Source organism: Myotis lucifugus, unplaced genomic scaffold, assembly GCF_000147115.1.
Source record: "Myotis lucifugus unplaced genomic scaffold, Myoluc2.0 scaffold_614, whole genome shotgun sequence".
NCBI lineage: Eukaryota > Metazoa > Chordata > Mammalia > Chiroptera > Vespertilionidae > Myotis > Myotis lucifugus.
In genome coordinates, this window is record NW_005871662.1 from 1 (window position 1) to 11874 (window position 11874).

Below are 11874 nucleotides of genomic sequence, written 5' to 3' on the forward strand. Positions count from 1 at the left end.
GCTGTGACAGCAGAACCCAGCCTTTCTGAGCACTCTCTGTGCAGTTCTCTGCCAGGCACTTCAGAGAGGAGAAATACTAGATGAATAAATGGACAGATGGATGGCCCCATTCTCCGGGGGTTCAAAGCCCACATTGCAGAGGCTGGAGCCACAGGCCCACACACTCACACCCCCATCCTCCCTATACTCACTCCCCCCCACACGCACCCCCTATACCTGCATGTACCCGTGTTCCCATGCACCCTCCCCCCACACGCACCCCCTATACCTGCATGTACCCGTGTTCCCACGCACCCCCCTGCCCCACACACCCCTGCTCGTGCACACGCCCGTGCACCGAGGCACATGGTTATTTCGGAACGAGTTTCCCGAGTCTTGCGAGCTGTAGTTTTGGCCAGAGCCTCTCCAGCTTGGGGCACCCGCTCCTGACATGGCCTCTCAGGGAGGGGCTGCGTGGGTCCCAGCCCCGCCGTCCCGCAGCCAGATCATGACTCACCCTCCTGAGCCTCTTGCCTCAGTCTGTCAACTGGGCGGGTCCCGCCCTGCTTGCCTCACAGGGTGGCACCAGCGTTCCCGTGAGACATGGGCGTGTTTGTCAATGGCGAACTGTGTTCCCAGCGGCAGATGCTGCTGCTGCCTGCCCAGCTCCTGCGCGGAAGATTCCTCCGCCCACAGGCGCCTCCGTCCTGGGGTGGGGAGTGTGTGGAGGTGAGGCCAGTTCTGAGGCGATGCTGGAGGCGTGGGCTCCTCCGCCCTCATCCTTTGCAGGGCGGGGCCCGTCCGGTGGGGGTGGTAGGGCACTCGGCCATCCAGCTCGGGAGGCGGGTAAGAGAATTCGGCAAAAGAGAGTGAGGGGAGAAGGGAGGCGAAACCACTGGCCAAAGCCTGAGGCTAGAGCAGTGTCCTTCCTGCAAGGAAATGCCCTCTCGCCCTGGCCAGTTCGCTCAGTGGTTAGAGTGCCAGCCCTCGGACCAGAGGGTCTCGGGTTCGATTCCCAGTCAGTCAAGGGCATGTACCTGGGTTGCAGGTTCCATCCCTGACCCGGGTCGGGGCATGTGTGGGAGGCAACCAGTCGATGTGTCTCTCTCAGATTGATGCTTCACTCTCTCCCTCTCCCCCCTCCCTTTCATTCTCTCTAAAAATAAAAAAGGAAATGTCGCCTGGCCGGCGTGGCTCAGTGGTTGAGTATTGACCTATGAACCAGGAGGTCACGGTTTGATTCCCGGTCAGGGCACATGCCCGGATTGCAGGCTCAACCCCCAGTAGGGGGGCGTGCAGGAGGCAGCTGATCCATGATTCTCTCTCATCATTGATGTTTCTATCTCTCTCTCCCTCTCCCTTCATCTCTGAAATCAATAAAAACTATATAACAACAACAAAAAAGGGAATGTCATCTCACATTCCATGCTCCTGGCACGTCCCTGGGCCACACCTCACGCACAGCCGGGAGCGCCCTCCCCGGGAGGAAAGCCGGGATCACATCTCCCAGGTGTGGGGATTCCTTTTGGAGCCATCGCAGACCCTCCAGCTTTGGGGGGCCCCTGGAGAGCCCAGGGGGTGGAGGGCGGGAGTGAAAGAAGGGAATTGCCTGTTGGGTTGCCAGAAGGCCACCTCATCTTCTTTCTTCGAAGCTGTGCCTGGGGCCCCAAGATGCCGGGTGGCCCCCTTTGGGTTCAAGCACTTGTATTTGGGGTCCATGGAGACCCAAGGGCTACTCTACGGGGGCAGGGATATGGGAGTGGAACTACAGTAGGTCCTCTGCGAGGAGCCCCTGATCAGAGGTCTCCCCGCTTTTTAAAAAATATATATTTAATTGATTTTTTACAGAGAGAAAAGGAGAGGGATAGAGAGTTAGAAACATCGGTGAGAGAGAAACACCGATAGGCTGCCTCCTGCACGCCCCTTACTGGGAATTGAGCCCACAACCAAGGTACATGCCCTTGACCGGAATCGAACCCGGGACCCTTCAGTCTGCAGGCCGACGCTCTACCTACCGGGCACACCGGCCGGGGCCGAGGTCTCCCTTTTCGTTTCCCTCCCCCAATCTAGCCCAAGGCCTGCAGTTCCGCATTAGGGAGCCACAGGCCAGAGGAGCAGAGGACTGGCCCCAGGGCGCACTGAGCACAGGAGCGGAACCTGGGCCTCCCGTCCTAGCCCTGCACTCCTTGCCAGGCCTCGGAGCTGGGCTTGGCCGGGGACGGCTTTCCCGAGGGGAGCGTGGATGAAGCCGGTTGGCAGCAATGGCCTGTGGGCCGCCGCCGTCAGGATGGGCCCCTAGGAGAGGGGGCGAGGCCTGGCTCACCCGCGAGGGAGGGTGAGGAGCAGTGGGGACAGCGTGGCCGCCTCTCCTGTCTCACGTGCTGAGCCTTCCTGGGTCCCCATCGCTCCTCTCCCTCCGTCCTCGCGATGCGCTGTGAAGGCTCTGGCTGTCGCCCTCCGCTTTTAGATCTGGTCATTACGTTGGTAAACGTTCTCTGAGCCAGTGCTCTCTGCCAGGCCCTGTGCCTCCGCCCCGGGACCCAGAGGTGAGCCGGCGGACTGGCCCTGCCCCTCTGGGCCCACCGTCTGATGAGGGAGGCAGCATGGTGGCTGCCTGGCGGGGAAACAGCTGCATGAGCTGGGACTGGCTACTTCTCTCTGGGCCTCCATTTCTCAGCTGAAGATGGTGAGAATGAAGTCCCTTCTTCCTAATATTTATAAAGGGCTCCGAACAGAGCCAGGCACGTTGAAAGTGCGTGTGTGTGTGTGTGTGTGTGCACGCGTGCGATTAGGGTTATCAAAAGGGACAGCTAATTGTAGGTTGTGAGCCAGTGCTACCCAGGAGGGAGGTAAAAGGGGACGAGGGGGAGCTTTCCCGAGAGCTGGAAATGCTTTCTGTCAGATGGGGGTGTGGGTTCCAGGGGTGTGTGCAGTTGTCAGAATTCATTGAACTGGTAATAAAAAGAACAGAATACCTCCTAGAACTGGACTCTTGGATTTGGTGCATTTTGCTGTACGTGAAGTATACCTCAGTAAACAATGTACATCAAGGAAGACAAAGAAAGGGTGGAGAGGAAACGAGGGACCCTTGAGACCCTCTTTAGACAGCGTAGTCAGGGAGGGCTTCCGAGAGGAGGTGACACTGGAAGGATGCCTAGAAGAGAAGAAGTCTCTGGCTGTGGGGAAGGGAGAGGAGGAAGCTGAGGCTCTAAGACGTTTGGGACCACACCCCGTGACCGCCCGAGGGATGGAGAGTGGCAGCCGGGAGATTTCTTGGCAGCTGGGCCCGGGTGGGCCCTGCAGAGAGGCCGGTGGTGGCATCTGCATTTTCTAGGGTCAGCGTCTCCCTGCTCCTGGGCCTGTTCTCGGGGCCTTGGCACTCAGAGAAGCACTATTTTAACTTGTGTGGGAAATGAGTCCCTAAATATGCACTGAGTGGGGCGGGAGGCATCGGGAGGCTGTGGCTCAGGGCAGCTCTGCCTTCCTCCACCTCAGCGAGCACAGGGTGCAGGCCGGCTGTGAAGCTCTCTCCCGCCTCCTCTCCCCTCGGAGACCTCAGGCCCCCTCCCGCCCAGCCCCGCCCCCTCGTTGGGGAGCCCAGTGTTTGGGGCCAGGCCCCTGCCTGGGATCCCCAGCTTTACAGACCTGCCTCTGCCCTCAAGCTGCTTTGCCTGGTGGGAGGGACAGAGGCACAGACCATGGGGCAGTGCTGGGAGGACTTCCAGAGGAGGAATATATATATTCAGAGAGGAGCAGGGCCTTGCCCAGCATCACACAGCAACTCTATGTGATCCCTCTCAGTCCGAATCCCCCTCTGCGCCCCCTCCCCCCGCCCCGTAACCCAGGAAGGAGCCTCCCAGCTCCATCGGGCCGGGCTCAGCCTGGGGTCTGCTCCGAGCCCCAGCAAGGGCAGGCACCGCAGTGCACATGCTCATCATGGGAGATGCCTGAGCTGGGCCCAGGAGGCTCCTCCCCAGGAGAAGGAGAGGGCGAGAGTGCGGCCTGTGTGGGACCACCAAGTGCATCCTCTGGCTAGAACCCCACCTCCCTCAACGAGGGTCCTCTCTGCCCCCAGACTCCATTTCCAGGTCCACAACCCTGTGCCATCCCATGTGTGGGCCTGGCCTGGGGCCAGAGGAAGAGGAGTAAGGTGGGAGAGGAAGGCGAGCCCTGGGCGCCAAGGGAGGACCAAGGGGACAGGGTTGGGGGTGGACTTAAAGGGGGGAGAAGTGAAGGGCCAGGTGGGGCCAGGTGGGGCTGAGGACAGCACAGAGAGTGTTCCAGCTGTGGGCTTGGGAGTTTTTGGAGCTAGAGATGCCAGAGTGAGGCAGAATGAGGAGGGGTCCAGGAGCCAGCCTGGGGTCCCAGCAGGACAGGGTCAGGTCAGGCAGGAGGCCAAGGAGGAAAGGGGTGCAGAGAGACAGAGCAGGGAGGGAGGATGGTGTGTCTCGGGTCCTCTGGCTAAGGACTGGCGTGCCCCTGGCTAGAGCCACCTCAGGACACAGTCGGGGCTGATGTGGGGAGTGGGACAGCCGAGCCTCTGCCCCCAGCACCGTGAGCAAGAAGCTGGTCGGTGGGGCTGTGTGGGCACAGCATGGAGGGGCTCTGTGGGAGCTCGGGGCAGCAGGAGCAAGAGGCCCCTGGTTCCCAGGCTGGGCAGTGGAGCAGGGCCCCCAGAGCTGGGGGGGGCTTGCCCAGCTCCCTGCACCCCCAGGCTAGAGGCGAGGTGAGCTGCTCCAGAAATGAAGGGGCAGCCAATGCCGCACCCACCGCCTTCCTCCCACCCGAGCCTAGAGCGCTCGGGCCCAGAGCCTGCCCGGCACCGTGTGCAGCAGAGGAGACAACGGCCGGGTGGCCAAGGTCCTGTGGGTGCCGAGCGATGGGGAGCTGACCTGAACCCCAGCCTTAGGTTCCCGCCCGGGTGCTCAGCCCCGCTGAGCTGGAAACCCAGCCTTGCGGGGTGTGGGGGGGGGTGTGGGGTATGGGGTATGGGGGAGGGCCCGTTGCTGCTCTCCCCATCCTGGGCCACGTCGCCCGGCAGCCGACTTCTCCCCACTCCAGGCCTCGCTCATTTCCTGCGACTGACCTTCTGGTGGCAGCCATCGCCCAGTGCTGAGCGAGCCTGAGTGCGGATCTCTGCGCCGCCCACCGCTTCCTGCCTTGGGCGCTGCGTCCTGTGGGGATGACTCTGCCATCGCTCCGTTGTGCAGGGTTGTGGGCTGCGCTGGGAGATGGGAAAGTTTGCCTGAGGTCGCACTGAGTCATGGGAGAAATTTAGCCCAAACCCAGACTGCACCCCACCAGGCCGTCACCTCCCTCAGCTGGGGTCCTCTCTGCCCCCAGACACTCTTTCTGGGCCCACAACCCTGTGCCATCCCATGTGTGGCCCTGGCCTGGGCCCCACAGCCCATGTGCCATTGAAACCCGTTCCATTTCCACTTCACTTGCCGCCCCGAGAAGGGAGGCGGGGGCTGCCCCTCCCAGGGCCTTCCCGGGCCCCAGCCAAGCTGCTTGGGGCTGACCTCACCCCCTGGAGCCCGCACCAGGGAAACCTGGATTCACACCCTCGCCGTGTCCTCCATAAGCTGGGCGCCCGGGGGCAGGTCCCTCTCTGCGGGGTGCGGGGGGCAGCGGCTCTGTCCCGGGTGCCGGGAGCCTGACGCTGTCTGTGCTGCCTCCAGGTCCTGTACGACAGCCCCAAGGCCAGGCAGGAGGTGGAGCAGCACTGGCAGGCGTCGGGCGGCCCCCACATCGTGCGCATCCTCGACGTGTACGAGAACATGCACCGCAACAAGCGCTGTCTGCTCATCATCATGGAGTGGTGCGGCCCCCGCCTCGTTGGGACCCCGAGGTTCCCGGGACTCCCGGGGAGGGTCTGAGCTCACCACCCTCCCCTCCTTCTAAGAGTTCAGTTCAACCCACTCAAGCTGACAGCCATCACGCTCAGGCTGTTCGAGGCCCAGGGAGCTGCCAGTGACTTCCCCAGGGAAGAGCAGAGGCCTGAGCCTGTGGCAGGGGCAGGGGCAGGGGCAGGGGCAGGGGCAGGGGCAGGGGCAGGCTGGCGCCCGGTCGTCCCGCTCCGCTCACAGCCACCTTCTCTTACAGCATGGAGGGTGGTGAGTTGTTCAGCAGGATTCAGGAGCGTGGCGACCAGGCTTTCACTGAGAGAGGTACACGCCGCAGCTGGGTCGCGGGGCGGGGGGAGGGGGCGCAGAGGGGGATTCGGACTGAGAGGGATCACACAGAGTTGCTGTGTGATGCTGGGCAAGGCCATGCTCCTCTCTGTGCCTCAGTCTCCCCAGCTGAACAAGAAGGTGAGACAGTGTCCCTGCCCCAGGGAGTCCTGGGAGTGTGTAGATGGACACCTGTTGGAGATGGGCTCTCCGTGGCCTGGGGTGAAGGTGGCCCAGGCCTGAGGAAAGGGGGCTAAGGCATCCCCAGAGGAAGTTAGGGTGACTGGGTAGGTGTATGGGATGGGGTTCTGGGGTGCAGGCGTCCTGTCACCATCTGGTGCTGTCCCAGGGGGGTAACAGGGTGGGGACCCCAGGCTGCCAGGCCTCTGACTGGCGTCACTCAACCTCCTGTGTCTGCAGAAGCTGCGGAGATCATGCGTGATATTGGCACCGCCATCCAGTTCCTGCACAGCCAGAATATCGCCCACCGAGACGTCAAGGTGAGGCTCCAGGACCCGAGTTGGGGGGCCAGAGGGGGAAGTGTGAGTCACAACCCCCGGTGGCTCCCAGCACCCAGTGCCTGGAGGCCGTCCTTCAAGGGCTCTGCTCCTGGCCCAGGCTGGTATCCAGTCTCTTCTCCCCTGGCTGCAGCTCACTCGTGCTGCTGCGGCCACGCGGGTCTCCTCGATGCCTTCAAACTGTGACCCAGTAGCTGCAAGCCTAGCTGAGTGCCTGCTTCAAGCCGGTAGGCCCCGGCGAGCATCTCGTTTAACCCTCACCGAACCCTGTGAGGTTAGGGGCCAGTGCCCATTTGACAGATGAGAAAACTGAGGCTTGGGGAGAGATTGTCATGCCCAAGGCCATGAAGTTGCCACACGGGTTGGTTCATTCATTTGTTCACAGCAAGGAATTTTGTGAACATGTCCTGTGCTGGGCCTCAGGCAGGGCTGCCTGGCACCGTTGGGGCTTCTGTGAGGTGACAGCCATAGTTTCGAGGTCGAGCCCTCTAACGCCAGCCTTTTAAGGGAAAGAAGCCATTCGCTAGGCGGCGAGGAGGAAGGAGCCGCAGTGGGTCCAGTTGCCAGGGCTGCTTGCTCTTTCCGTGGACGGCTTCACCCACCGCAGCCCTCCCGCCTTCCTCTCCCGGGGGGACTGGGTCTTAGAGGTCATGATCAGGCCGATGGAATGCAAACCGAGGCCACCCTGCACGAGCCTGCCCAGGCCCAGAGCTTAGCCTCCCGAGGCCTATTCCCTCCCTGGGCCAGGGAGCTGCGGTCCAGCTGCGGTCCAGCTGCTGCATCCGGGCCTTCCTCTGGCCGGTACTGCCCCCCACCTATAGTTCTCCTAGGACTCTGGGTCCACCTGCAGCCCTCTGTGAGCCCTTGCTTTGCTTTGGCGCTGGCTTCCTTTTTCCCGAGGGGAGGAGAACCTTCCCTTGTGTAGACAAAACCTGCTTCCCCGTTTGATCCCAATCCGAGGTCGAGTCATCTCACTCGAACCCAGGAAAGAGCTTTCCCTGGCTCGACACTGGCGCCTCACCCCCCACCCTGCCTCCTCTCCTCATGGGCCAGCTGGGGGGAGAGAGGGAGGAAGCTGGCGAAAGGTCACCTTGGGACTCTGTCCCCACCTGGTGCCTTGCTCCAGACCCCTGTCTTCTCTGCCTGGCCCAGCCCGAAAACCTGCTCTACACGTCCAAGGAGAAGGACGCGGTGCTCAAGCTCACCGACTTCGGCTTTGCCAAGGAGACCACCCAGAACGCCCTGCAGACACCCTGCTACACTCCCTATTACGTGGGTGAGTCCTCGGGATGGCGTGTCCCCCCCTTCCCACACCGCACCCTGCCGTGGCGCGGGGCGCCGGTGGGTTGCAGAAGCCAAAGGGTTAAAGCCCGGTAGCGAGGGAGGGGCATTCTGTGTGCGGGGAGGCAGTGCGGTGGGGGGCCGGAGGCTGCAAAAATATTCTTCCGAACTTCAGCTTCTGCTTTTGAAAATAGATCCAGGAAAATTCTGGCTGTGGCCTGTGAGCCGGATGACATCACAGCAGCTCTAAATATATACGTGACAAAGTCTGCTCAGCCCTGGGCTTTCTCTCTCCGGTGCTTATCTTCCTGGGACTCAGATGCGGGAAGTGGGCAGGCCTGTCCTCCTACCGGAGGGGCGCGGGCTCCAGCCGCCTCCTGTGGCCGGACGCCACCGGGGTGCGCACACTCGTGCTTCCTGGAAAGTTCCTCGCTCCCTGTGGACGGGCAGCCCTCAGATCCGGAGGCGTCCCTGCTGAAGGTGCCCCACGGGGCGTGGGGTGATGCCGCCTTCGCGGAGGGCGCTCCTCCCCAGGAGCCTTCCGGGAGCTGCGAGGGGCGCCAGGCCCCCGAGACGGCTGACAGGGCCCTCTGTGTGTCAGGACCTGTGTGCAGCCTTTCAACCTCAACCTTCTGGCCGACCCACCCCATCGCCCTGGAGGGAAGACCCAGGCCCATGGATGGTGGCCAAGCGGACAGTGGGGTCCAGAGCCCTGCCCCACCCCTCCTTGCGCTGTGTGTCGGGGAGGCAGGGGACACAGGGCACCTGGGGCTGAGGCCCTCGCACCTGTGACTGGACCTGGCCGAGCCCCAGGCCGGCCTTTCTCTCCTCTCCCCCCCTCGGCTGAGCCCGGCCCGATGGAGCTGGGAGGCTCCTTCCTCACGCTTCTTCGGGGAGCTGCGTTTCCTCCCCCAACTTCACACACATGCTGCCTTCCCAGACGGTGCCAGACACCAGTCTGCTCAGCCCCGCTCCCTCGCCTGGCTCCTGCTCCCCACCTGCCCGGGCTTCAGGCTCCCGCCTGGCCTCCAAGACCCTCGGGGCTGAGACCCTCCTGTGCCCTCTGCCCTGTAGCTCCTGAGGTCCTGGGTCCGGAGAAGTATGACAAGTCATGTGACATGTGGTCCCTGGGCGTCATCATGTACATCCTGTGAGTACAACCGTCTCCGCCTCCTGCACCCCATGTACCCTCAGAACCACAGGCTGCCCTTCCCCCGGTCATGGGACGCCCCTCCTCCGGGTCGCCTGAGGCCTGTCCACACAAGGACAGAAACTCCTGGGGGGGGGAGGACGGGACAGAGGGCTGGCATTGTTGCCATGGCGTCCGGCTGCCTGTCTCCTCAGTTAGGAGCCGGGGGAGGAGAAAGGTCCGCCCTGGCACTGCCCCCACCGGTGCCAACACCCTCCGCCCTCCGCAGCCTGTGCGGCTTCCCGCCCTTCTACTCCAACACGGGCCAGGCCATCTCCCCGGGCATGAAGCGCAGGATCCGCCTGGGCCAGTACGGCTTCCCCAACCCCGAGTGGTCGGAGGTCTCCGAGGACGGTGAGTGAGCCTCTGCACCGGACCCTCAGCCTTCACCCTGCAGACCCCACTCGGGGGTCAGACCCCCCCGTGTTCAACGGCTGGCTCCCCTGCCTGCCAGCTGTGTGCCCCGAGGCAGGTCACCTGACTTCTTTGAACTTCGGTTTCTATCTCTGTCAGATAGGCTCAGCATTTGCCTCCTTGAAGCTCCCTCTAACGCCCGGGCCCCATTCTTATTTCCCTGCGGGGACCACGGGCAGGCCTGCCTGTGTCCGTTTCCCACGGCTGCTCAGCACATGGCCCCGGACCCCGGCAGGCTGACGACGTGGGTTAGGAATCTGGAAGCTTGTGGTGTCTGGGGCGCGATGGGGGGCTGTGCCCTCACCCCTCCCCTCTCGTCTTAGCCAAGCAGCTGATCCGCCTCCTGCTGAAGACGGACCCCACGGAGCGCCTGACCATCACGCAGTTCATGAACCACCCCTGGATCAATGTGAGCGCCGCCTGTGGTGGGCAGGGTGGCCAGCAGCGCTGCCAGGCGGGCGGGCGATGGCTCGGGGGGCCTTGGCGTGAGCCACAGATGTGAGGCAGTGCCCCGCCTACAACCTCACCTTGCCGCTGCCCCCGCCAGGCTCCTTCAGCTCCCCGAGCCTCGGTTTCCCCATCTGAGCCGGGGAGAAGGGGTGGGGGGAGCCAGTGATGTGCCTGCCACCGGGTGCCCGCAGGCTCTAACCCGGGCGCCGGCCCCTTCCAGCAATCCACGGTGGTGCCGCAGACCCCGCTGCACACGGCCCGAGTGCTGCAGGAGGACAGAGACCACTGGGATGAAGTCAAGGTGGGTGAACTCGGCCTCGCTCTCCCTGCAGGTCCCACCAGGGTGATGGCTACTCAGAGTCTGGGTCTTTGGCCCCGGCCCCGTGCCTGGAGCACCCGTGTCTCCGTGACTGCACAGCGGTCCCCCCATGGCACATGGCGCTGCACTGCCCCCTCCTGGGCGGAGCGCCCGGCTCACTCCCTCACCCAGGGGGCTTTGGCCGTACCCCGTCTTATGATCTACACCATTGGGGGGGCGTTCAGCCTGGTTTTAGACGCAGCAGAGGCCAGGTTGGAGCGTATGGGGCAGCAGCTCAGAACCCCCGCCTCCCCGGGCACAGTCTTCAGGCCCCAGTGCCTGCGTGTCCAGTAAGATAGTGTCCCTGCCGGCCTGTGGTTCTGAGCCCGTGACACGGTGCAGGTCCCTGTCCTGCTCTCCCGGGCGTGGGCCCAGGGAGTCATTAGGCACTTCCTGCGCCTTCGCGGGGGAGCATCGTGTCCACCACAGAGGACCGTGGGGAGGACCGTGTGGTGCGCACAGACAGGCCTCGTGCTGGGCACACAGTAGGTCCTTGGGCAGCAGAGGTGTCATCGCCTTCGCTGACTCTACGAAGGGGCCGCCAGGCGGGAGGGGGCTGGCCGTGGAGGTCGGTTCATCCTGGCGTCTGTCCCAGGAGGAGATGACCAGTGCCCTGGCGACCATGCGCGTGGACTACGACCAGGTGAAGATCAAGGACCTGAAGACCTCGAACAACCGGCTCCTGAACAAGCGGAGGAAGAAGCAGGCGGGCTCCTCGGCCTCGCAGGGCTGCAACAACCAGTAGCTCCCGGGCCTCGGAGCCTGCGGGTCGGACTGCAGGGGCTGAGGCCCCGACACAGAGGGCCCAGGTCATTTTTTTTTAAACACAAGGACTATTTTGTGGTGTTTTAATTTGCCACTTGGAACTTCAGGAGGGGGGACCGTGGCCCCACACCTCCGTCAGCGCCCCAGTGCAGGTGCTGGCCTGAGAGGGCAGAGCCTGGGGCCGGGGAGCCACCCCTGCCGCTGCAGTGCCTTCGCCCGGATGCCCTGCCCTGGCCGTGGCTGGCCCTGCCCTGGCCGTGCTCGGCCCTGCCCTGGCCATGCCTTAGACTTGTAGGCCACGGGAGTTGTGACTGGGCTTCCCTCCTACTATGAAAATGCCCCCCTGTGGGGTGGGCAGATGGGCCTGGCCTTGGGAAAGGCATCTGGCCATTGGTTGCCATGGTGACCAGGGACAGAGTTGCTGTCTGTGAATGCTGAGTGAGTGAGTGCGCAAGGGAGGGAGAAGGGGCCATTGAGGGTCGGTCTGCCTTTGCCTTCGGGGGAGGCTGTCTCTCTCCCACGCCTGCCCCCTCACTCTCAGCCTCTCTGGTCTCCCAGACGCCGCAGGCTCAGCCAGCCTGCCTCCCGGGGTGGTCCCCGTCTTGCACCCCCATCCCACAGGGCCCCTGGGGCTCCTCCTCCCCAGGCCCTGGCCCAGCCCTCCCGTTACCCCCCTCCCCAAGGAGTGGCCTCTCATCTCAGCAGAGGGTGGGAGGTATTTTTAACACTTTTCTACTTTGGAAAATG

The 11874-nt window shown here is 63.4% G+C and overlaps 1 protein-coding gene across 3 annotated transcripts; it reads left to right on the forward strand.

Moving 5' to 3' along the window:
* The first annotated feature begins 567 nt into the window (after positions 1–567).
* MAPKAPK3 (mitogen-activated protein kinase-activated protein kinase 3) lies at positions 568–11210 on the forward strand. 3 transcript variants are annotated; one of them, XM_023745997.1, is made up of 11 exons: positions 568–708; positions 5661–5800; positions 6085–6149; positions 6573–6652; positions 6804–6897; positions 7797–7946; positions 9026–9101; positions 9370–9494; positions 9878–9963; positions 10225–10305; positions 10958–11210. In XM_023745997.1, exons 1-11 carry the CDS (start codon positions 583–585, stop codon positions 11105–11107), a joined length of 1173 nt encoding a protein of 390 aa, XP_023601765.1. In that variant the 5' UTR covers positions 568–582; the 3' UTR covers positions 11108–11210. The 3 variants fall into 3 exon arrangements, with proteins under 3 accessions (XP_023601765.1, XP_023601766.1, XP_023601767.1); XM_023745998.1 differs by lacking the exon at positions 6804–6897 and having other exon boundaries at positions 7823–7946; XM_023745999.1 differs by lacking the exons at positions 568–708; positions 6085–6149 and adding an exon at positions 5147–5229.
* Positions 11211–11874: the final 664 nt, after the last annotated feature.